This window comes from Dipodomys ordii, unplaced genomic scaffold (assembly GCF_000151885.1).
Source record: "Dipodomys ordii isolate 6190 unplaced genomic scaffold, Dord_2.0 Scaffold49, whole genome shotgun sequence".
In the NCBI taxonomy this organism is placed as follows: Eukaryota; Metazoa; Chordata; class Mammalia; order Rodentia; family Heteromyidae; genus Dipodomys; species Dipodomys ordii.
The window spans coordinates 3783721-3810568 of record NW_012267265.1 but is presented as its reverse complement, the minus strand read 5'-3'; the positions used below and the strand labels follow the sequence as shown (position 1 = coordinate 3810568).

At 38.4% G+C, this 26848-nt stretch overlaps 2 protein-coding genes across 2 annotated transcripts in view; both read right to left on the bottom strand.

The window, feature by feature from the left end:
- Mthfd2l (methylenetetrahydrofolate dehydrogenase (NADP+ dependent) 2-like) overlaps window positions 1-16320 on the bottom strand; it is a 118944-nt gene extending 102624 nt beyond the window's left edge. The window contains exons 1-3 of the mRNA XM_013020087.1: window positions 16190-16320; window positions 3444-3628; window positions 1698-1820 (exon numbers count right to left, since the gene is read on the bottom strand). Of these exons, the coding sequence (XP_012875541.1) occupies window positions 1698-1820; window positions 3444-3628; window positions 16190-16305 (424 nt within the window). The 5' untranslated portion in view covers window positions 16306-16320. The remainder of the gene's footprint in view (window positions 1-1697; window positions 1821-3443; window positions 3629-16189) is intronic.
- A 2028-nt stretch (window positions 16321-18348) lies between these two features.
- LOC105988528 (permeability factor 2-like) overlaps window positions 18349-26848 on the bottom strand; it is an 11418-nt gene continuing 2918 nt past the window's right edge. Inside the window, exon 5 of the transcript XR_001175201.1 lies at window positions 18349-18378. The gene's annotated coding sequence lies outside the window, so the exon portion shown is untranslated. The remainder of the gene's footprint in view (window positions 18379-26848) is intronic.

Genomic DNA, 26848 nt, shown 5'->3' with positions numbered 1-26848 from the left:
CGGAAGTGGCACTGTGGCTCAAGTGGTAGAGCGCTAGCCTTGAGCTGAAGAGCTGAGGGACAGTGCCCAGGCCCAGAGTTCAGGCCCCACGACCGGACCAAAAAAAAAAACCAAAAAACAAAAAAACAGCCATCCTCTCACAAGGTTCAAATATACATGTGTTTCAGAACCACAATTTCATTAGGTAAAAGCATTTCTCCAACAACACAGTTCAAATTTCACATCTGATAATATGAGAGCAGCTGTCTCTTCAATCCACAAATCACTATGAACATAACAAGCACACATCATGGTCATTGACCAATCATGACACTTCTTGCAAAGACCACTGCTATTTGGCCACTTTAGTTTTTTAGTTGGAACACACTCAGCAAAGTCTTTTGTCTTGCATGTCCCAGACAAATAAACCCACATAACATTTTACAAAAATAAATAGGAGCCAGGCACCAGTGGCTCATGCCTGTAATCCTAGCTACTCAGGAGGCTGAGATCTGAGGACTGCAGTTCGAAGCCAACTCCGCAGGAAACTCCATGAGACTCTTATCTCCAATAGACTACTCAAACAAAGCCAAAAGTGGCACTGCGGCTCAAGTGGTAGAACACTGTCCTTAAGCTAAAGAAGCTCAGGGACAACACCCAAGCCCCGAGTTCAAGCTCCAGGACCACACCACCACCAACAACACAATTAGGTTATTAACCTATAAAGATGCACAATTAGGTTATTAACCTATAAAGATGCAGATGTAACGAAGACAAAGATATTGAATGCTGGACATGAAATGCATTTTGGCAGCAAATCTGAAAAATTATGGCTGCAAAGCAAGGGTAAGAGAAAGCCTGGTAAACAAACAAAAAAAGATGAAGTCACTTCAAGAGGAATGTAACTGAAGTAAATGGGACATGCAAGCTGACTAGGGGATTTGAAACTGCATCCTTTGAAAAGATAAACACCTGCATAAAACTTCATATCAAAAGAACTCTTTATGATACTACATGACACTAAGGGAATACAGGATACAATGTTGGAAGCTGATCTAAACATAGAAAGCAATATGACAATTTAATTTACCATAGCATTTAAAAGATACTTGTTCTATATCATAAGTTGTATAATGATACTAGTCAAACCACTCTGGAAAAAAATGCTTTATAGAAAAAAGGTCACTTTAATTTTCAATATTCCTAATGTTTTAAATTATAGTGTTTTGGGTCTGGCGGCATGGCTCAAGTGGTAGAGTACCAACCATGAAAGGAAAAAGTCGAGCTAGAGCACTCAGAACTGAGCTCAAGCCCTAGTATTAGCACTCTAAATAAATAACAGCATATTGATTAATTATTATTTTACTCTTATTTCACTATGCAATCATAAATCATAATAGGAGAGTTTTGTGCTTTGATAAAAAAAATTAAGGTAAAAAAATGTAAAGGTTCAAGAAAAATTGTTTCCATTCACTAGTAAGATCACTTTAACAGATTTCAATTTGTGGTCATTTTTATAATTGTACCAACTATGCCAAACAAAACCATATGTACTGCCAATGCCTAAATGCTTCCTCATAGTTTTCCATCAATACAAGCAGCAATCATTCAGAAGTTGTCACTTATAGTTATTAATCATCACCTATTACTAGTATCACAGCTATGTTACAAGTGCTCCTCTTCCAACCAAATCCGATCTACAGAAGGGTGTTACATACCTGGAAGTGGTAACTGAACCAATATACCACTGACTCTTGGGTCCATGTTCAACTGATCAGTTATATCCAAAAGTTCTTCCTGAGACACATCCTTAGGCTTTAGAATGAGTTCACTACAGATACCTGGAAGAAAAACAAGCAGACAGTTATTTGATTGTGGCTTTTCATTAGAGGTGTCCTACTGATGTCACTGATTTCCTAGATCCTTGTTTCATGGAAAGAAAAGGCCCTTCTGCAAACAAGATGTCTCATACACTTTGAGGAAGTATTTCTCAAACCATATAAGTAATTGTGTCTGTGTCTGTCCGTGTGTGCTGGTCCTGGGGCTAAAACTCAGGGCCTAGGTGCTGTCCCTGAGCTTTTTTGCTCAGGGGTAAGCACTCTACTACTTGAGTCACAGTTCCATCTATAGCTTTTTTGTTGTTTAGAGATAAGAGTCTCATGGACTTTCCTTCCCAGGCTAGCTTTGAATACGATCCTCAGATCTCAGCCTCTAGATTAGCTAGGATTACAGATGTGAGCCACCAACTGATACAGGTATTATTTTTTCTTTATATGCGCTGGTATTGCTTTATTGTCAACTTTCTAAAAGCCAGGCATAGCAGCACTTATCTCTAATCCCATCACTTCTGTCACTGCAACAAGGCTTGAAAGGTCCCGACCATTTGGCACCTTATAGTGAGAACCTTTCCACAAAGAAGGGGGAGAGAATAGCAAAAACAGCAAATGAACCTTCCAACAGTTTTGTTATATATTCTTTACACTTAGCCATTAAGATCACCATAATAGTATTTTTATTTCTTTTTTAACATTTATTATTATTATTATCTTTAAGTAGTTGTACAAAGAAGTTCCCATTCTACAAAACAGTATATGAGTACAAAGTGTCTGACAACTTTGTCAATCATCACTCCTAACCCATCCCTTCTCCCACTTGTTTTTAAAACTGAAGGAGATGATTACATAAATTTCACATTATTTCACAGTATTGTGGAGTAGTGATACTTAGTTCAAGTCAGAAGCACATTTTAACCTTCACAAGGCAAATTTATCTATAAAGTTTGTGAATTCTATGAGCTTTGACAATACAATCATTTCTTCCACATCAGGGGATGTTTACATTTCTTTCCTTCTGCTTAGTGTAGGCTGTTCCTTCTTTCCCTCTCATTCCTCCCTTCCCATCGCTGTCTTTGGGTTGCTTAGTTCTTTTTCTTCTATGTCCAGTGCAGCAGATGGGCCCCTTTGTTGTATGCTGTTCCGTTTCCCACTGATTCTGTTCCTCCTCCTGGTTTCCCTCCATTGCGTGCATACAGGTAATTTTTTATGATTCACATGTATTCTTTGGATAGTTCCCCAGGTAACAACTTGCACGGAAATATGATAACTTACTCTTTCTAGATCTGAGGAGAGTAGAAGTACTATTACCATAATGCTGTAAGGCTAAATGAGACAGAGTAAACTAGCAAAGTTTGTCATTTGATTAAAGCAAATATAATGAATACAAGCCCTTGAAATGCAAAATAGTTATCCTACATTTCTCCTAAGATATAAAGTTACAGGAACTAGTGTTATAAGAAATTTGAAGAAAAATAGAAATAAATTAACATATAGTAACTGAAAAATCTAATAATAATGACACATTATTGAATGGATACTTAATTTGTAATTGATGATTTGTAATTATGTAAAATTATGTAAAAACAGAATACATACTTAATAACAATTACAACTAAATGACATACCCACCTACAGCAGTAGCAGCTCTTATCTTATTTCTCACATATGTGTGGCTTGCTGGGTTGTCTCCCACCAAAATTATACTAAGGTGCGGCTGTCTGTTCCCAAGGGCGACCCACGATTCCACCCCTCGTTGTATTTCTTTCTGGATTTGTTTGGCCATTTCAGTTCCTGAGATGATAATGGCTTCATATCTGTGGACAACAAAACAATCAGTGCAGTGCTAAAAACACTATAAGGAATATTAAATATTAACTCAAACAAGGTTAACTTTTTGGTGAACTTTAAAAACAAATTATTTAAAGTTGCATCCAACTTTGTACAACAAATATACTATTGGACCTATAAAACACACATGGACACCTACACAATGATAGTGGGATACTTCAATACCCCACTCTCACCAACAGACAAATAATCCATACAAAAATTTAACAAAGAAAACTCATGTTTGAAAACTCATGGACCAAATGGATGTGATAGATACTTATAGACTATTTCATCTAGCAGCTGCACACTACACATTCTTCTGGTAGCCCATGGGTCTTTTTACAAAATGGATGGTGTTGTAGGACTAAAAGCAAGCCCCAGAAAGTATGAGACATCCCCTGGATTCTATCATACCATAGTGGAATTAAACTAGAGCTAAACAGAAAGAGAAATCACAGAAACCATTCAAATCCATAGAGACTCATCACTGTTCAATGATGAGTGGGTCACTAAAGAAATAAAAGGGAAAATGCACAAGTTCCTATATCCAATAACAATGAAAACAGAACATATTAGAATACTTAGGATACAGAAAAGGCAATAATAAGAGGAAAGTTTATAACTATGAGTGCCTATGTTTAAAAAAAAAATCTCAAATAACTACCCTAATGATATACCTTAAGCTCCACTGGTGGCTCACACCTGCAATCCTAGCTACTTAGGAGGCTGAGATCTGAGGATCACGATTCAAAGCCATCCCGGGCAGGAAAGTCCGTGACTCTTATCTCCAATAAACCACTAGAAAACCGGAAGTGAAAACCGGAAGTGAAGCTGTGGCTCAAGTGGTAGAGTGCTGGCTTTGAGCTGAAGAGCTGTGGGACAGCGCCCAGGCCCAGAGTTCAAGCCCCACAACCGACAAAAAAAAAAAAAAGTACTAGCCAAACTGAAAATTAGCAGAAATGGAAAGAAATAACAAAGATTAGGGTAACAGCCAGGTAAATCAATCTGGGAGAGAGTGAGGGAACAGAAGATAGTGTACAAAAGGAAATGCATTGATTACTGTGCATATGTAATTTCAACCCCTCAGTACATCACCTCTATGATAACAATAAAGTAAATTAATTTTAAAAAGAATCAATGAAACAAGATAAACTAAATCAAAAAACTCTTACACAATCTGACTAAAAGGATGAATGAAATGACTCACATAAGTAAGATTGGAGATGAAAATGGACTTAGCACAACAAATACAAGTAAAATCCAGGACATCATGACTACAGACTTTGGAAACATATACTCAAATTAGAAAACCTAAAAGAAATGATTTTATTTCTAGATAACCAAAACTGAACCCAGAGTACTTAAACTACCTAAATAGAGATACCGATAGGAAGTGAGATTAAAGCAGTAATAATCTACCACCAAAGAAAATCCAGGAACTGAAAGATTCACATGAACACACATACGATCATTCTGATGAATGGATGGCACAATGCATGTGCAAAATCCCATAGGGAAAGCCTTCTGAACAATAATTAATCTGTAGGTACCCTAACAAAAATGAATAAGATGAGGTTGAACCTTGTCTTATCTGGGATGGGAGCAATGAGAGCAAACAGGATGAAGACGTGTAAATATGGTCAAATATGTTCTGTGAGTGTCTGAGCATGGAACAATGAATCTGTGGAGATTAGCTTGGGAAGGAGAGCAGGGAGTGAGTTCGATCAGGTCCATTGCCGGCATGTATTCAAATGCTGAAATGAGAACCCCACATACAACTAATGGATACTAATAAGAAACATTCGATTTTTCTCCCATTTTATTGACACACCTGCAGACTCATATGTACATTTGCAAATCTGTAAGGATTCATGTTCTATTTGGTTCTGCCTTATAATCTAACTTCTAAAGACTAATGTCTTCCACCCCTCCTCATTGCCCAATGCCACAGGATTTGGAGATGGGGCTTTTGGTAACCCTGGGGAATAAGATTAGGGCCCTTAAAAGTCACTCCTGAGAACTCCACCCATTGGAAGACAAAGAAGATGACCATCCATGGATCAAGAAACGATCCTTCACCATATACTAAATCACCCACCATCTTGATCTTTGGAATTTTGCCCCAAGAGCTGTGCTACCTACATTTTGCGGTCAACAGGCCATCAAGTCTACTGTATACTGTTACAGCAGTCCAAATGGACTAAAATACTGTGCAGCAGAAGCCCCCAATTTTCATTCATATTATATGTGCGTATATTGAATCAAATCAAATCTTCAAGATCTTCACTATAATACTGGCTATATTTCAAGTGTTGCTGCTTCTTCTGAAGAGCAAAATCAGCATAGCCTAGTTAAACTTGACATTCAACTTCAGAGCTGTATTTTCTATTCTATATTTGTAACCCCACAATCCTGTGAACTCAGTTAAATCAGTTCACACTTGATTAGCATTTCCTACAGTAGATCCCGCAATCCAGAGCTCCATAAAACTCTTAACTTTACTCAAGGAATCATTTTATTCCTCAGCCCCAGACCAACTCGCTGACAAAAGTTATGAGTCTTGACAGGTTTGCTATTATGTGAGGCACCTGCTCAGAAAGCAGATGGTTGGTTGTTCTGTACCATGGAATCATGTCTTATAGAAAACTCTTTATAGAACATTATTCCTTGGCAATTTATAAGTACTTAAGGTAGGGATTGTTACATTTTAACAGATGACAATAAATTATCTGTAGAAAATCAAGGAACAAAGTAAAGTGTTGTAAGATTGCTTTGTTCTTTATGATGTCAGATTTAAGTGGTGATTTAGGTTCTTGCTATGTGTTTATTGTTTAAATATACATTTCTTTGGTGTAAAACAGGATGTTTTTTATATATGTACATATTCTAAACTAGATAAATGGGTAAAGACTTGGAAAAAGTAACTTTGTTCCTTCCCTGCTATCTGCTTCTATTGAAAATCCTATTGTATAAAACTCAATTCCACAAGACACCAAAAGTAAGCCAATAAGACACTGAAGAAGGAAGTGGAGAAAGGGAAGGAAGTACAAGGGAAAAATGAGGCAAGGAGGCCCTTAAGAATGAATTCTTTCTACTGTGTACTTTTAACTTTATAATCACAATGGGCATGATGAACATCAGCCAATACACAAAATGCAAATTTGCTTCCAAATAAGTTAACTGCCCTCTCTGAAAGGATTGTGTGCATGAGATGGATCCATATCAAGAGTATTCCAGTTCAGCCTGGCATTGTCCATAGCATTTAGCGAGGCCCAAATGATGTGTTGTCAGGAAGGGATTCCCAAGTGTCATCTATGAATACATATATGTATATTGGCTGGGGAATTGGCTAAAATTGTGCTACAAGCACATCTATGATTCAGAAACACTAGGAGTTAAAACAATTTCCACAGGGAATTCTTGTGCACTGAGCATGCTTGAAAAACACTTGCTTAGCAAAACAACAGTATATTTGAACAATTATTGGTAAAAAAAAAAACTGAGCAAATAAATGAGTAGAAAATATAATTATAACTAGATATGTCAATCCTAACTTGGCTGTCATTATCCCTATTCACTTAAAAATCAATAGATTCGACAGGGGAGGATATGGAACTTTCAGCGTATCAGTCCTACTCTACTATTCTATTTTTCTAATAAATTTAGTAAGTATATTTGACATATAACAAAATTCGCATATTTAAAATATAGTTTTAATATATGTATATTCTTGTGAGACCACCACCACAATCAAGAAAATGTAACATATCCCTCATCCATTTTAATTTTGATGTTTTATTTTTCATTTTAATTTTATTAAAATGGAATCACATTATATACACCTTTGTCCAGCTATTTTCATTCAGCATAATTAAGATTCACTCATGTTGTTGAATGTATCAGTTATTCATCTCTTTTATATTGCAAAGTACTATTTCATTGGATGGATTAATCAGTACTTGTTTGTTCATTTACTTATTATCACTCTTGGAGTTCTTTCAGGTCTTAGTCTTGAAAAGGTTTTTACAAACATTCATGTATCGTTTATTGAAGGTACATATGCTTCATTTCTCTTGAGCAAATCTCAAGATGTTAAATGGCAGAGTCATTTGGAAGACACATTTAAATTTATGAAAAACTATCAAATTGTTTTTTTTTGGGGGGGGGGTCCGGTCGTGGGGCCTGAACTCTGGGCCTGGGCGCTGTCCCTCAGCTCTTCAGCTCAAGGCTAGCATTCTACCGCTTGAGCCACAGTGCCACTTCCAGCTTTTTTCTTTTTGTTTATGTGGTGCTGAGGAATCAAACCCAGGGCCTCTGGCATGCAAAGCAAGTGCTCTACCACTGAGCCACCTTCCCAGCCCCTCAAATTGTTTTTTAAAGTATTTGTATCTTTTTTACATTCCTACACTCAGTATATGAAAGACTTCTAGTAGGCTGGGCACCAGTGGCTCATTGCCTGTAATTCTAGTTACTTAGGAAGCTGAGATATGAGGATCAAGGTTCGAAGCCAGTCTGGGCGGAAAAGTCCCCATGAGACTCTTCTCTCTAATTGACCATCAACAAAAGAGAAGTGGAACTGTGTCTCAAAAGAGGAACAGCACAAGCCTTGAGCAAAAGAGCTTAGAGACAGTGCCCAGGCCCTGAGTTCAAGCCCATGACTGACAGAAAAATAAAAGAAGAAAGAGTTCTTTCTAGTTACTCCATAAACTTGCTATTAGTCAGCAAGATCAGCTCTCTAGTCTCAGACATCCTATGGTATATAAGTGTGGCTTGTGCTTTTAATGTTTTCCCTTAGTAAATATTAACACTGAGCACCTTTTCATGTGCTTATTGGCCATATTCTTTGGTGAGTTGCTTAATCTTTTGCCCTTAATAGCTCACTTCTTTCTTTTTGGGTTTTTCCCCCCTATTGTACTAAGTAATAATATATTTAGTAACAAATAGTATTTCAGTACTAACTATATAATAAACTTAATTCTTATTTTTCCCCAAACTTTATTGACAAAAATGTACATATCTTTGATGTAAAACAGGATGTTTTTATATATGTACATATTGTACAATAGATAAATGGGTAACTCCAGCTATGTAATCATCTACCACACCATATCCTAACCTTTTTGTTGTTGTGAGAACATTTAGGATCTACACTTCCTTTAATTGCCAGCACTGTAAAAAATTTTTAATCTACTAATCAAGAAATTGTCCCACTCTGCATTTACCCAAATGATCACAAACAAGGCCATACTAAAGCTACCAGCACAACTATGTTTATTGCAGCATTATTTACCATAGCTAAGATATGGAACCAACCCAGATGCCCCTCAGTAGATGAATGCATCAAGAAAATGTGGTATATATACACAATTAACGAAATATAAAACAATAAGAAAGGATAGTTAAAAAGACAGCTCCTAAACCAACCCAGATGACCCTCAGTAGATGAATGGATCAAGAAAATGTGGTATATATACACAATGGAATTCTATGCCTCCATCAGAAAGAATGACAAAGCCCCATTTATTAGGAAATCGAAAGACTTGGAAAAAATTATATTTAGTGAAGTAAGCCAGACCGAAAGAAACATAGGTCCCATGGTTTCCCTTATTTGCAATAATTAGCATATGTCTGGGACAAGCAGAAAAGTTCAAAAGCTATGTACATATGACCAGATAAAATGATGTTAAGGAAAGAACCCCCAAATAGGGACGCAAGTGGTTTTTTCTTTCTTGCTATCGTTTCTAAGTATTTATAATGTATCATGTGATTTTTTTGTTTCTTTGTATATTCCTCCCCCATGGCATAATGCGTTTTCACTGTATTTGATGTTGGTCTAATTTGGGGAGGGGAAGGGAAAAAACAAAATGCTTAAATAGGGATACAGGTGGACCCATTGTAACAATGAGATGTACAAGATGCTATGCCGAACTTTACAATTTAGGCGTGTGGGGAGGAGTGGCGGGTGGGGGTGGGAGGAGTGTAATTGTGGAGGTGGGAGGGAAGAGATGATAGGGGCAAAACAAAGGAGGCAACAATGTTTGATAGGAAATGTACTCATTATCTTGCTCATGTAACTGTAACCCCTCTGTATAGTATTTTTACAAAAACTATTAAAATTAAAAAGAATAGTCCTAGTCTGAAATACATGATGACTAACTCTAGTTACTGTGCTGTACAATGGGAACTCAGGATCTTCTCCATATGGTCCAACAAGCCTTTTGCCCTTTGGGCAGCATCCCCCATTTCCTCCTACTTCCTCTCATCCCTGGGAGTTCCACACAGTATCATGTGATAGCTCCATGGAGATCATGGCGACATTTTAGAGCTTTTTTTTGTTCTTGTTTTCTTTGGAGTTTTGTTGTTACTGCTATTGAAACAAGTTATCACTAGCTATTACAGCCTGGCCTCAAATTCAGTCCTCCTGCCTTAACTTCCCAAGTGCAGTATCTAGTTTTCCCAAAGCTACTTATTGAAGATTGTCTTCATTGTACTCTTTCTTCATGCCTGTCGCCTTTGTCAATGACCAACTTTAACTACACAGGCTCATTTCAGCAATCTTTGTTCCATGTATCCATATGCCAGTATCACACAGTTTTGATTACTACAGCTTAGCATCAGACTTGGCTAGTACAAAGCCATCATCTTTGTTCATTTCCCAGATTGAAGTTATGACAGTCTTTCAATGGTTTGTGTTCTATGTTCAATTCCCAAACTCAAACCTGTAAATAGGATATTATTTGAAAATAAAGTTTTTGCATATGAAGTAAAGAGGAAACACTGCATCCAACTGGACAGTTTGGGGCCTTAATCCATAGGACTACAGCCCTTTTAGAAGACACAGAGAATAATGCGACATGAAAACACAGGAAACAGCCAGGTGATGACAAGCAGAAATTAGGACTTAGAAATATGAACACTCCTAACATAATTGTTAAAAGTTCAACATTCTTCTCAAGCACTAGTATGTACTTTAACCATTTTGTGTCTCCTGGCACATTCTGAGCATTCTAGTTCTGAATTAACAATTTCCAAGAAAGATTACATGTGGAGTAAAACCTGTCACTAATAGTAGAGAATGGGTTGAGCTATATTTTTAAAGTAAATGAATACTGTTGAATATTCATTAGGTTCAAATTCTTTAAAAAATTCATTATACATCTACAGTGTATTTTTAAAGTAATTTTACCAAAAGAAAAGCCTATTTGTGTATCAGTAAAAATAAAGCAAGCTCTTATCCTTATATATGATTTTTGTTATTCATTTTTATAGTTTAACAAAGGACTCTACTGTGGAAATCAAAGAAATGCATTATTGAATACACTGGATTCCAAGGGAAACCAGTTCTATTGATACAGTATAATCAAATACTTTTCTCAGAGCATCATATAATAGGATCTAATGATAGGACTACTTAATATCAAATAATATCAAATACCTGACTGACACTACCATTCAATCAAAGCAGCCCTAAGTATAAATGCTATTTTGTATAATCAGCATTAACTGACATTAAATTTCTGTGCTTTGTATGGATAATTTTACAAGTACTGATGGTAGTCTTATGATTTGTGCCAACATTTACAAGTAGGAAAAAGTGCTGATTAGATGTTATGACCTTGACCTCCCATGCAAGGGTATTTATGGATTTTTCCTATCCATGAGGCTCTAAGTTAAGTACATGCCATATAAAGGGACTATGACAAATTAAGTTTAAGATTAATAAGAAAAATTAGTTTCTTCTTACACACATGTCCTACATGGATAAATTATTTTCATAGAAAGCAGCAGTGAGATAAGTCAACAATCATAAACTGATTGTAAAGAAGAGTCCTGGAAAGCTGTCTTTATTATAATTTTGGTTGTGATAACCTGGGAAAAATTGTATCTTTTATCGAAGCTCCAATTTCCCAGTCCATTAGTTGTGAATGGCTGTGCTTAAATCTACTTCTTTCGCTTCTTGTGAGGGAAAAAACAAACAAAAACACAAAAACCCTTGTGTATGTGAAAATTCTCATCTAAGTGCTTACCAATGAGAAAGATATCCATAGGTAAGAGTAAGAATTTATTTTTCAATAAAGCAACTGGATTACTTAAAACCAAGATAATATTCACTGCAAAATTAAAAATAGAAAAAAAGAGGGGGAGGAAACAAACCATCTATTTTAAGCTGAGCCCGCTCTTGAATTTCTGGATGGCATTTTCACTCAAGGCCATCCAGAGATTCAAATGAGGGCACAGTTTAGTAAGAATAGTCAGCCAAACCAACTTACAGTTCTGACTATTAAGTAAACAAAAGGGGTTCATAGGACGTTGACCAGAGAATGACCCGAATCTGAGAGCAAATTATTTTACATTTTGCAAAAACTAGACATTAAATGAAAATAGCAATTGAATTAGGAAAGTCATAGCAATTGATTTATTACTATGTACACATTAAAATACTGGAAACAGTAACAAGAAATGGAATGTGTATATTGTAAAGTTGAGTGGAGCAATTATACGTCTTGACACGTCTATAAGCAATTTGCATATATCCATAACCAGGGTTTTCCTGTACACAGTATTTCCTTAGGTACAAATTGTACTTAATAGAAAAATATCATTAGTTGCTAAGAATTCTCTCAATGTATCTCTCTTATTTAGTTTAAATTTCATCTAACCTCTTAACTCTATGAATCTCTGCCAACATAACCAGCTCCAAAACAAACTATTTTATAGACCTTCATTGAGCTCTCTGTGACTTCTTGAAAAACTCTGAGGCTACTAAAGATTATCTGGTGGTTTTGGTTTTGGTTTTTTTGGTGGGTTAGTTGGCTTTGGTCTTCTGAGATAGAGCCTCACTCTGCAGCCAGGATGTCCTGGTTCTCTCAGTCATCCTGAACTCAGCCTCCCAATTGCTGGGTACTGGTCTACTTTCATTGTTTTGTTTTTGTTTTCCCTGCTCTTTTTATCTTCCCATCAAGATACTGTCATTAAAGGATAAACAACTTCAAATCATCTGAAAAATCAAAATTCATTTCATTAAATTGCTAACCTACAAACAAGATCTGAGATTTACTCATCACCCCTTTGTTCATTTATCGGTCTATGTCAGTCAGAAATAAAGTGATTTTCAAGACACTTCAATGGAATATAACATCTCTCAACAACTGGGACATGGATAAGATAAAGCTAAAACCTGAGATGCCAAATACTGAAACAGTTTCTAAATTTAAAATGGCATAACTGCTAGCACTCATAATCATAGCCAGCTAGGTATTAAATATCACTTTTATTAGAAGAGGAGTTCACTTTCTATTTTCAGATTCTTTTAATAAAACTCATTTTTTTCAAACAAAATAATGCAATTTTGAAAAACTGTCTTTACTAGCCTTTAGGATCAATCCTCACTTGAACAAAATCAGTCTATAGAAAAATGAATTTTTGTACAGTTCCCACTTGGAGCCTGGGTCCTTCAAGTTTCAGATGAGGATAAAAACAATAACTCTACTATAGGGAGGAAGATGTTGAACAAATACTAGTAGGGAGAATCTGAGATTTAGCAGTGTTTCTGGTAAAATTTGTTAACTTATTAAACTACCCACTTTAAAAGACAGGCAAATTTAAATAAAGTACTATATGTTAGTAGCTCCAAATTTGGATTTTTTTTAAAGCTAGCCTAGCTGCAAAACTTAAATAGCTATTGGCAATGAGACATAAAGAAAGGTGAAGGTTTATAAAAGGCTGTAGGATGGCACTCAACATTGTACAGATGCTAAAAGGAATAAAGCATTTGTAGGAAGGAAAAAATAAAATCTAACAAATTAATGACAAGAAATTGTTGAGCAGCAGAATAAAAATGGAAACTCATGGGATTCCATGTGGCTACTAAAAATGAGTTGTTCCGGTAGAGTAACCTAAAGCAGGTTTGGGAAAGTATCTCTGTTGCAAGACATCTGCTCTGAGACTACCTTACCCAAACAGAATAGGCAGCTGCCAGACTGAAAAGCACTGGCTCAGACTCCCAGGATGTTTATTACCCAAGGCCATATTCATTTGTGAACTCTTCACACATCCCAGGGCAGTGGGAAAAATTTAATCACTAAGAATTTTCTCAGACTTTCGCCTACGTAGTTCAAGAAATAAGAAGCTATAACAAATTAAAGGCTTAATTTCTTGACCTTAATTTCTTCAACTTATACTATCTACTTCCCTGGACAAACAGGAAAGGAAATTTATTGCAAATCTTAAGGGGATAATCATTAAAAGATAAATCTTAAGATTTTATAATTCCTGATTGCCATTAACTATAATTTCTTGAAACTCTACCATTTAAAAAATATTTAATATGCTCCATTACCACAGGTGTCTAATGCATCAGAAAAAAATACTAAAAATATTTGTCCACTTAAGGGAAAAATATTTCTAATGGCTGTTAATTTAAAGCAGTATCACTGGGAAATTTATCACACTTGAGGATACTTTTCAATATAAATAATACTAGGGCTTGATTTCATACCATGGTGATGATGCTTAATTTAAACAGCATTCACACTTAGGAACTAGACTACAACTAACATGTCATTAAGTATTTTTAAAAAGATGACTGAGGATGGGGACAAGTGGGGAGGCAGACAGTGGCAATCTCTGGAAGATGGAATCTCTTCTCTCTGCTGGTCCTAGAAGAGAAAAGAGACACCAATAAGCATCAACACACTGTCCGGCTTCCTCCCGGCCCACTCTGCAGTGCAAACCTGACAGCCAGCCTCACCTTCATATCAGGTATTCAATGCCAAGAGAATGTAAAAAATGACACCTTCTCCTAACCAGAGCTATCTTTTTAAACAAAATTAAGCTATCAGAAATATTTTCTCTTATAGAGTTATAATCTATATCCAATGGGAGGGTACACAGCCAGACTGAAAGTAATAACTTATATCATCTTTCTGAATCATGTATTTCCAAAACCACTGCAGTCAAATACTTTAACTTACAAATCCTGGGCCTCATGCCAATGCTAAACTATCTGAATTTTCTATGAATGGGTGTTGTATGTGCTGGTGTGTCTGAAGCATGGAGCTCTAATCACGTGTTTGAGCTGAAACTGCTTTTTGTGACTTCCAGTCAGTGAACAAGTCACAGTGAAGGGAAGGGAAATTAATCAACTTGTACAATTTGAAAAAAGATAGTCCTTACTCTGGAAAGAAGTGCTAAAACAACTGAAATTGATCTAATAATTGATCTAACAATAATCTGAGTAATTTAGAGCGGCAGTAATAATTCCCTCATTTCTATAATACAAAGAAGATTCTGCAGAATGTACTTTTGCCCGGGAGTAGAGCTAGCTGATAATTCCGAACCCCGTGGCCACCCAACAAATTCCTGTACAACACCATTACAGTTTACATCATCGTAAATTACTGTAATTTTCTCACATACCCTTGTGGAGACCTAGTCACTATAAATCACGTCCCCAATAAATCTTTCAGGCATTCATTGATTTTAGTGGCTCAGGCCTGCAAGGTAAGTGTATACAATGAGGAGCTAATTTAAATTCACAGCATCTGTGTTGACCCATGATGGGTTTGCTTTCTTCCAAATTGGGCACTGGGGTTTACGAAATCAAAGAGACTCTCCAGCCATCTAAGATAGCAGTGAAATCGCATCTCTGGAAGCCTTGACAGTTTTAACAAAACGGTTCTTGTGGGCTCTGGGACCCCAACAACGACTGGTAAAAAGACCGGGCAGAATGAAGCATTCCTGGGCACCACCGTGCGTCTGCATCACGCTAGCCAACACGTGTGCAAAAGGCCACCGCAGACCCCAAACAAAGAGAGCCACAACTGCCAGGTCACCCCGCCTCCTTCTCACCGATCAGAGCCAAAACCAATGAACACCGGGGTGGGACAGGCGGGCTCGACCTCTTTGCAGAGGGCCTCTAAGGTCCTCCTGGTCGCTCAAATGCACCTGCTGTGAAGACAGTCCATTCCCGGGCGGGAGCCCAGGGCCTAGTACGGCCAAGTTCCCCGGACCGGCAGGCGTGAAGCCCACAAGGCCAAGCTCACGGCTCTCGCTGCTCACTCCCGCGGGGCCCCCGCGTTCCACGCGCCCTCCCCGGTCCCGCGCGCCCTCTCCCGTTCCACGCGCCCTCCCCGGTCCCGCGCGCCCTCTCCCGTTCCACGCGCCCTTCCCGGTCCCGCGCGTCCTCTCCCGTTCCACGCGCCCTCCCCGGTCCCGCGCGCCCTCTCCCGTTCCACGCGCCCTCCCCGGTCCCGCGCGCCCTCTCCCGTTCCACGCGCCCTCCCCGGTCCCGCGGCCCTCTCCCGTTCCACGCGCCCTCCCCGGTCCCGCGGCCCTCTCCCGTTCCACGCGCCCTCCCCGGTCCCGCGCGCCCTCTCCCGTTCCACGCGCCCTTCCCGATCACGCGCTCCCTTCCCTGTTTCCGCGATCGCCCTCTCCGTTCCCGCGATCGCCCTTGCCTTTCCCATGTGACCTCCTGTGACCGCACACCCGTGCCAGACACCAACCGCCCGCACCCCGCGGCCAGCCCCGCTTAGTGCACGCACCTCACTCGGCTGCTCCGAAAGCCCCGGAGCGCGCGCCCCGCCGTCCCCGGGAGTAGCGCGGGCCCGCGGCCCAGGCGTCCGCGGAGCAGCAGGAGGCCGCGAGCCCGCAGCGCCATGGCTGCGGACGCAGGATCCCCGCGCGAGGCCGGCTCCGCCCCAGCCGGTCTGGCGCAGCGCGAGGGGCCGCCCACCGCCCGGTCCCGGAGAGCCACGCGGGGCGGGGCCGGGAGGGGGACGGACCTGGAGACCCGGCTCCGCCCCTCCTGTACCGCCCCTCCGCAGGTCCCTCTGGCGAGGTCCAAGGGGAGGGCGGCTCCCCGAAGCCCTGCAGACTGTGTGCCCCACTTTCCCCCAGCCATTGCGCCTCTGGGGCCATCTCCACGGTTACGTGAAATACCGCTTTGAGTTGCAGAGCTGCTGCGAGACAGAGGCCTTGGCTTCCCAAGCCAACCCTCTCTGTGTGACCTTGAGAAAGAAACACAAAGAGAAACGGAAACAAGGATTTCACTGTGTGGAGGAGAACTCCACTCAACAAGGTCTGGATCCTAGGATCTCCATAACTTTACATACGTTTCCACCTTTGGAAGATGGATGACTTTTTCCCCCGGGGTCTGTAATCAAGTTGACATAGCCTGGAAACTCTTCATTGTGCAGTGAGTTTGTATTGAGAAAGCAAAATATTGCTCTTTGAAAACAAATCCTTAATTCATTGTACAAACTAAGAGAGACAACTACCACAAGTAAAACCGCTGCCAAGCTAGCAAGAAATAATATTTTTTCCAAGGTCAGGCTGCAGCTGCAAAGTCATAATCTCTTTCACAGATGCTCTCTACTGAGAAAATTTGTTTTCTAAAATCCAAGGTTGTTAGAAATGGAACCTCCCATTTGCGTCTAGCTGATAATAAGTAAAGCCCATGTGAAGGAGTGGCCTGAAAGATAAAGGGAGAAAAATCTCATCAGTGAGGTGTTTTTGAAAAGCATTTACATTATAATCTATAAACCGAAATAGTTTTAAACTTCTGCTGTGCAAAAGGAGAATTAACAGAATGAAAAGGTAAATCAGGGCAAACACTGGGAGAAAACGTGTGAAAAACATTACTCAAGAATTCATATAAAAAAATATCTGAAGAACTCTTAAAACACCACCAATAAAAACACAAGCCAAAATTAGACAAGAGATATTTGCAGTAAACAAATGTCAAATAAAGCATTTTTTTAAATTGCCATTTGGAAATGAAAATTAAGACAACAATGAAACAACAAACATCTATTAGGATGACTAAGGCTTCCCAAAACTGATAATTATCAATGTAGAGGAGAACATGGAGCAATCAGAACTCTACTCATTGTTGGTGGGAACTAAACAATGAATTTGTCCCTGTGTCATTCAGTTTTCTATCACCAGGAAAATAATGCCTGAGATAACTTAATGGAGGAAAAAGTTTGCTTTTGCTCATGTTGCTGGGAGTCCAGTCATTTAGCTGTCATGTTGCTCTGAGTCTTTGGTAGCATAGTCCAAAATGGCAACAACACTATGTGTTTGAGGAGTACTGTTGAATCTGGCATCTTGGAAGTAAAGAGTGAGAAAGATTGGGACTTCTGTCCCAATGTCTCTTTCAAGAGCACATCCCCAGTGACCTCATTTACTTCAGTTAGGTCCTATCTCTTAAAGGTAAGTAATGGGTAAACAAATTGTTTTATAACCACACAATGAGATAGCATTCATTAACAATAAGAAAAGTCATAAAAAGAGATGTATAAGCTTTAAATGATTGTTCAGCCAGGTGTTGTGGTTCAAACTTAACATTTCTGCACTCAAAGCAGTAGGAATGTGATGAATTTGAGGCTGGCTAGCCTGAACTACAAGGTAACCTGTCTAAAAGAATTGAAAAAATAGATAGAATATTCATAAGCAAAAACAGCTTAGCCGTGTGTCAGTGGTTCATGTCTATAATCCTAGCTACTCGGGAGGTTCTGATCTAAAGGTTTTGGCTCAAAGCCAGCCACTCAGGAAAGTCTATGAAACTCTTATTTCTGATTAACAACCACAAAAAGCTGGAAGTGGAGCTGTGGCTCAGGTGGCAGAGAAAATAGCTCAGGGGCAGCACACATGGCCTGAATTTGAGCTCCAGAATCTGTACACACACACACACACACACACACACACACACACACACACACACACACACCTGGAAAAGACAGTATTATTCAAATTATTTGGTATCATATTAAAAAAAAGAACCATTTTTTAAAAAAGCTAAATGATGGATAAAGTCTGTGGAAAAAGGTTTACTAGATAAAGGAAGCTTAGAGGGTTTTTAGGAGTGAAATCATTCTGTATGATAGTATAATCATTAATATCTGTTATGATACATTTGCCAAACCTTTAGAACTTAAAACATTAAGAATAAAACTTAATGTATATATATTTTAATTCATGTAGAAAGCTTCTGGTTTTCAGAAAATAATCTAGCCTGTTTATGTCAAGATAATCTGTTTTACCAATGTATGAATAACCTCAATGAAAGGGATAGGGGCAAAGTGATGACCTCAGTAACATGAAGGAACATTAAAACTGAGTGGAGTCTTTAAAACTGAGAAACTGCTTATCAACACTGTACTCTGATCTTTAATAAACTTGGATGTATATTAACAGTTCTGATAACATATATGTGCTCACTGGAATAAAATAGCTAAATGTGTGTTGGATTATAAGAATGATCTGTAAGAAACTTACAGGGAAGAACAGGGAAGAGGAGAGATCTATATTCATATTGATTAAGTTCAATATTTTTGAACTAATGTTTGGTATAATATAAGCACAGAAAAGTATATATAGATGAGTAAATATTCAGGAGTTAGTGTGCACACATTTTCAGGATTAGTGAGCATACCTACTCCCTAGATCTCACTTGATAATATATTATACATGTCTATAAATTGATCGATCCATTTATTTCAATCATCTCTAAAGATCCTCTGGATTTCTATAGAATTAAGGGTAATATCCCCTTTTCTATCTCCTCTAAGTCTTGAACTGGCTCTTATTATTGTAAAGCTGATGAACTAGATTGAAGTAGATTTCTCTTAATCCATTCAGTCAATGATATTTTGTTATGATAGCTCAAGCTAACAAATACACCATGAAAGCTCAAGGATACTGACTATCCATTTTAGGGAGTCATTGAAGACTCTCAGGGAGGCCATGCTCATGACCTCTGTGTTTTGAACCAATTACTTTGCAGTAAATAGGATTGACTAGAATGGATAGACTTGGAGTGGAGAGATTCAACATGAAGTTACTTCAATGATCCAGCTGAAATCCAAAATCAAAGCAATTGCATAGGGATGAAGGAAGGAAGACATACTACCTATGAGAGTAGCTAAGGGGGCTAGAAATAGCAGAGTTGAGAAAGAGGCTCGGTCTGTGATGAACTATAGGTTTCTGACTTAGATAGCTGGGTAAATTGTGCATAAAGCAAAATGGTAAAATAGAAGGAGCCAGGCACCAGTTGCTCATGGCTGAGTAGGTAGATTGCCCTAGCTACTCAGGAGACTGAGATCTGAGGATTATGGTTCAAAGCCAGCCTAGGAAAGAAAAGTCTATGAGACCCTTATCTTCAATTAACTCCAAGAAACTGTAAGTGAAGCTGTGGTTCAAGTGGTAGAATTCTAGCCTTTAGCAAAAGAGCTCAGAACACAGGCTCTGAGTTCAAGCCATAGTATTAACACAAAAAGAAAGAAAAAGGGAGAGAAAGGAAAGAAGGAAGGAAGGAAGGAATGAGGAAAGGAAGAAAAGGAAGGAAAGAAAGAAGGAAGGAAGGAAGAAAGAAAGGAATGAGGAAAGGAAGAAAAGGAAGGAAAGAAAGAAGGAAGGAAGGAAGAAAGAAAGAGAGGGAGGGAGGGAGGGAAGGAGAGAGGGAAGGAAGGAACGGTTTATCAGGCCTGAGTTTATCAGGCAAACTCTGGGGAGAGTTAACTAATTATAGTGTTTAATTGCCAATGCCTACATTGGCAACAAAAAGAAAGTGCAGCAAATAGACATCAGCTCGGATTAAGATCACTGCACTGGATGTTCCTGTGACAGAGGCTGACAGAGCTGGCAGGGAGCAACAGTCAGGATGTCTTAGTGGGCTAATGAGTTAGAGAGAAGAAATGCACCACACCCAAGCCTACACAGAGGCCTGTTTTTCTGGTGATTTTATGTTAGCACTCCACAGGGCCTGGCTATAACTGAGGTGGAGTTGGATACTACTACCTGAGGCAGAAATGAAAAAAAAAATGGAGATAACAATCCTGGCACCAAGACACTGCTATTAACAGGTCGTCTAACCTTGGGCAAGTCTGTTCCTTTCTCTTTGCTCAATGCTGTTCACACACAACATATAGTAAAAATAGAGTGATTGTTACCATGACACCCCGTTAGCCAAATAATACTTGAGGGACTGAGGAAATGACTCTTGGAGGCAGTAACATATAAAGTAATAGTGGGAGCATAGGTAAAAGTTAACCACACAGATGCACTAAAGATTGAGAAGATGAAAGAAGTTCCAGTTAGAGCAAACAGTACATGCAGACAACCTCCCCATTAATAACTAGGCTAAAGACTTAAAGAGAGATTTCTCTGACGAGGAAAATAAGAATGGCCAATAGAAATGCTCAACATGAAGAAATGCTCAACATCTCTGCCATAAAAGAAATACAAATCAAACCAACATTGAGATACCACCTCACTCCAGTTAGAATGGCTATAATCAAGAACTCTAATAATAACAGATGCTGGAGGGGATGTAGACAGAAGGGAACCCTACTGCATTGCTGGTGGGAGTGTAAATTTGTTCATCCACTCTGGAAAGCAGTATGAAGGTTCCTCAAAAGACTCCACATAGAGCTCCCCTATGACCCAGCAATCCCACTTTTGGGCATTTATCCAAATTATTACAAACAAGACATACTAAAGCTACCAGCACAACTATGTTTATTGCAGCATTATTTACCAGAGCTAAGATATGGAACCAACTCAGATGCCCCTCTAAATCTATGGATCAAGAAAATGTGATATATATGTTTACTTGAAAATTACTTTTAAATAGACATTGGGAACAAGAACAATAGGCATTCATAAGCATCATGTTATTTCAGATTGCCTTTTTCCCACAAAGATTAGAGCCAAAGCTGGGTACTGGTGGTTTATGTCTGTAATTCTAGCTACTCAGGAGGCTGAGATATGAGAATTGTTGTTTCAAGCTAGTTTAGGCATGAAAGTCCTCGAGACTCTTATCACAATTAACCACCCCTCACACACATGATCCCGAGGCTCAGGCTCAAGTGGTAAAAAGCACTAGCCTGAAGCACAGAAGTTCGCTCTCCCCCCTTCTCTGTCTTTGTCTCTCTCTCTCTCTCTCTGTTTCTCTGTCTCTCTGTCTCTGTCTCTCTCTGTCTCTCTCTCTCTCTCTCTCTCTCACACACACACACACACTCATACAAGTTAGAGAAGGAACTCTATTATCATGCTAATTGAAATGGACCTTTGGGAAATTTAGTTGTTCTCTCTCTACCTAGCTTTGAATTAGCATTCTCAATGGCTCAAGAGTTAAAGCCTGAGGCACTTATGAGCAAGTGCAAATAGTTCATAAGCTTGTGAAAAGAGTCTCATCTTCATGCATAAAAATGAAAATGGACATGAATACCATACAATAACATTATATCGAGTCCTTTGATAACAATTGGAAAAATCTGACAGGACTTCTAAAGAATGACCGGGAGGTGGCGGTAGAGGGACTTCCTTGAATTGCTTTTGGAAAATTAGTAAATTAGAAATTTTTTGGTAAAATTTAAAAATTAGAAAATTTTTAGTAAATTAGTACAACCGTTTAAATGGAAAACTGTATGTTATTTAGTGAATCAGACATCCATACCTTGTAAGCCAGTAATTCTACTTTTACATATTTATCTTTGAGGATGTAATCAGTACAAAGGTGTAAACAACTCAAATGTCCATCCAGCTGTGGATCAGATAAATCAGCATTGATGTTGTCATAATGATAACCTACAAAAGTGATGAAGACTTGGAAGTTTTGTAAAAATGGATCAACCTTTGATAGAATCCGTAAACATGCACCTGACTGAATCAAGTCAAATTTCTGTAGCATTTTCTCATTTGACCAGGGATCAAAAGCAAACAGAAGTAAGGAATTGTTTAGAATCTCAGTCATAGAAACAAATGGGAAATTGTGAACAGCGAATTCAAGATCAGAGTGAAAGTTGGGGAATGTAACAGAAACAGTATTTGGCTAAAATTCTTTTTATTAAGTTGTTTCTAGTTAATTTATTATGCAAAAGTAGAAGGATGAAAGCTGGGAAAGTGTAAGAGAGTGTGTCTGGTTACACAGGTAATGTCCATGTCTTGAAGTGGGAAATGCATATCATTATTTTGTTACTCTTCCTAGAAGTGCATGCTAAATTATATATATATATATATACATACCTGTGCATATCATAGATGTATGTATACATAAAATGTTTTATTTGATCTTTTATATAATTCATGTAAAACAGGCTTATATCTTAATACAACATGTGTTATATAGTCTCTCATGTTTGTGAAGTTTTGTGCAATTAGAGAAACTTTAACTCTGAAAAGTCATGCTGCATGAGGTTTTGTTTTTGGTCTTTTTTGTTTAGTTTTGTGGAGCTAGTCACAGGCCTGCATTTCCTTGGCTTGTTTGTTCATGGCTAGGGCCACAGCTCCTCCTCTGGGTTTTGCTAGTTAATTGGACATAAAGTCTCAAAGACTTTATTTACCTAGGCTGGTCTCAAACCATGATCCCTCTAGTCTTAATCTCCTAAATAGCTAGGATTACAGGTATGAGCCACTAGTACCCAGTGACATCTTTTTAATATCTTCTATCTAAGTTCATAAGATTTCTGAATTACTTGCTTTCATTGATCAACATGTGTTATTGCTTAAATTGTAGATGCTCATGAAGTCAAAATTAATTCCCATTCTAATTGATACTTTATTTATATTACCATATCAGACTGCTTTTTTAAGGTTTCTGAAAGTTTCTATAATGGGAGCCTTAAACATTGAAGTTTGTTTTCTTCTGCATAATAAAAGAATGCCCTAGACCTCAGACTCCTATATTCATAGTTGAGTGGTTTGTAAGTATTTTACTTCTAAAAACAACAATGTAAATGTCCTTAATTTCTTCTGTTTTTTTGTACTTACACAGTTTCTTTTGTTATTTCAGTCACAGCAAGAAACATTCATTACCAGGCTAGGTATGTTAGTATAATCCTGCAATCCCAGATACTCAGGAAAGAAAAAGAGAGCAGACCATTGGGGCAAAAAGTTAGCAAAGCATCATCTCAACCAATAAACCAGCTGGGTATGGTGTGGCATATCTGTAATCCTAGTTCAATGGAAGGAATGAGACTAGAGGCTGGCCACAAGCAAAGCCACAGTAGCCTATTGGAAAATAACTAAAGCAGGAAAACAAGCAAGAAAGAGAGGAAAGAACAAATGGAAAGAAGGAAGGAAAGGTGGGGGAGGGAGAAAAAGAAAGAGGAAAGAGAAAAAAATCTCAAGTATAAACTAGGTATTGTCAATGAATTTGGAAGAAGTAAACTATGTCTGAATATTGCAATTCTTAACCATCATCAGCTGTATGAGGTAAGTATAGTTGAAATTCTTAGTGAAGATAAACAGTCCATTGCAAAATTGTTTAATACTTGGAGTCAATTTGGTAAGTTCCAATATTGGATTAACATTCAAATCTTGATAGCAATAGCCATATAAATTATGAAATATCAATTGTTTGCTAATACTATCTTAATATAATAATAAATATGCATTTATTAACCTGAAACTATAAAATAATATTGGATATACCAGAACAAATATTGATTCCCTAGAGGCTTTTATTATCACCAAGACAATAACTTTACATAAGTATAAAAGAAATGCTTGAGTCCAGTGAAAAATTTTTGAATGATCATTAGATGTTAGATCTCCTCCCATGTACTTATAAACACTTTAGACTTAATTGGAGTAACAATTCCTACTGCATTTCTTACTAGAGGTGATAGTAAGAAGTACAGATCATCTTTGTACTGAGGATTTCAAAGTAATTAAATATATTTGTTTCTATTTCTCTATGGACTTTGGTGCTTAACAACCTGAGGGCATTATGACTTTCTTTAACTTCAGACTTCATGTCTTACTTAAAGTAGGGTAGCCATGTCTCTTTGGTTTTCTTTTATTTTTTAAAGAAATGTCCCAGTAGGCCAAAGGAAAGAAGAAATTATGTGAGCAGAGAGTAGAAACGTGTTTTTTGTTTTATGGGGGGAGGATGGAGGGAGGGATCCATGGCTTCTGTTTCCTGATCTCTCTGGATTGGCAATGTACCAGGCTCAAGAGTAGCTTTTATTCCCTTCTCCCTCCTTGTGGAAGAAGGAAAGGAGAAGTCAGTTTGGTCTGAGTCAATAAGGAAGTAGAATTTACTTTCTCCAGTTTGTTTTACTTAGAAGGGATGAAAAATCCCAAACATTACATTTGTCAATAAAGGTATGAACATTTTTTTCATAGTATTTCCTGGAGGTGGAGCTATAGGCTTTTGCAGGCTCAAGGATATTTGCAATTAGTCATCATTTAAAAAAAGGTTTTTCCTGAAAAAGAAATTGGTGTCTCTTTAAGGAAAAAAAAATCTAGAAAATGAACTGTATAACTTGTGTGGGGGGAAGGAAAGGGCTGACATTGTCCAAAAGAAATGTACTCATGTGATTTATGTGACTGCAACCTCTCTGTAAAAACAGTAAAAAAAAATTGAAAAAATTATAGTGATGAATGCAAATCAGAAATAGCACTATTATGTCTCTTTTATGGAAGAATAAAGTTTAAATGTATCAAGAAAGTTGACCTTCAGATCAGTTACAAGCTGTTCCCATATCCACTCAGTCCATTGTACCCTAGGCTCTTAATCATCTTGTGAATTAACTGCATCTTCCTTTCTTCTTTCCGGGCACCAAGTTGTTAAGTTCTGGGAGTATCTACTTTCCATACTTTAAAATTTGATCCTGAGTGACTGTGAGAAGAATTGTGACCAATGACACATTTCTTTACACATACTTTACAGTAACTAAGTCTGTTACACCTCTTGCTGATCAAGACCTTGAGGCAAGGCACTGAGAGTCACATTGACGGCTCTGCTCTGGAAACCAGCCTCTCCTCTGAAGAGCTAAGAGAAAGAAGTACAGTGCTCTGCTTAGAAAGCAGAAGGAGGAGGGTCTCCAAGAAAACAGATCACACCTGTGTCTTAGTTTTATGTTTGCTTGGATTCTATTTTGTTTCATTGTGGACAGTGTCTCACTATGGAGCCCAGGCTGGCCTCAAATTCAAAACCTCCTTCATGCTCCAAATGTTAGAATTACAGGCAAACATCACCTTGCCCTCTTCAAAAACTAGACAGACATCCACTCACTCCCGATTCTCCCACGTAGAGCACCTCTCAATGCCTAAGGCTTCATCTCTTTTGACTTGTAAATAACTAGAAGGAGCACCCCTATCTCCCTATCCCTGGGACTTAATATAGAGACTTAGTGCAAATTGCCACTTTCCTTTGGGGGCAGGATTAGAGACATTGGGAAAATCTACAATCAAGAGCAATTATCTGTACAAAGGGCAGTGGATTTAATCCTCCTAGTTTGCAAAGGTAACTTTTCCCTGCTAAATCCTTGGAAGTTTTATCTCCCATAGCTGAAAGCACAGGTGCCCCTTGAAGCTTACAGAGTTGCTACTGGCTAACTTTGCTACAGAACTCCCGGAATGACTCGCATTTGTTTATCTCTGGACAATGTAAACACATTTTTCCATCCTTTTTCACTCATTTAGAAGCAAATCCTATCAAAGGAAGAGTCTGGTATACTTTCTCTTCAGAGGAAGCAGCACAGTGTCCCTCGTGTGGTTGGTTCCTGCCTGCAGCTCTGGGGCTGTGCGAGGGGGGGATCAGCCCTCCTTCCTGCTGCTTCCAGCCGTAGACTAAGCTTCAGAGTCCAAAAATAGGTCAGACTCAAAAGCTCCCCTCCCACATCCACATTCCCTCTCCTCTTTCTGCAAGTGGACAGACTTCCCTCCTTTTCTGGGTTGGAGTGTTTTCCACACAATTTAGACCTTTTTCTACCATGAGATGGCAGCCTTGTCTTCTGTTGGGGAGGCCCCTTGTGCTTCTGCTTATTCCAGGCAATTTAAGTTCAAATGGACAGGCTGCCACTGCATCTAAAATAGTGCCATTTTGGAAACCATCAAAACGACATTAAATTCAGTGATTGTTGGTGGTCCCTGAAGTTTAGAATATGAAAGCCTTTTCAGCTACTGTCTTACTTATATAGATCTCTTTCCTGATTATTATTATTATTAATTGCACTATTTATGTTCTGGAACAGAATCCACTTTATTCCAATTCAACTCTCAACTTCATTAAAAGGAAGCAGAATTAAGTGGCAAATATGATTGAAAACATTTAGTAATTTACCTGAAAATCTCTTTTAAAATAACTATTAAATTTTTTTATTGTGAAAATACTGTACAGAGGGGTTACAATTACATGGGCAAGATAATGAGTACATTTCTTATCAAGCATTGTAGCCTCCTCCTTTGTT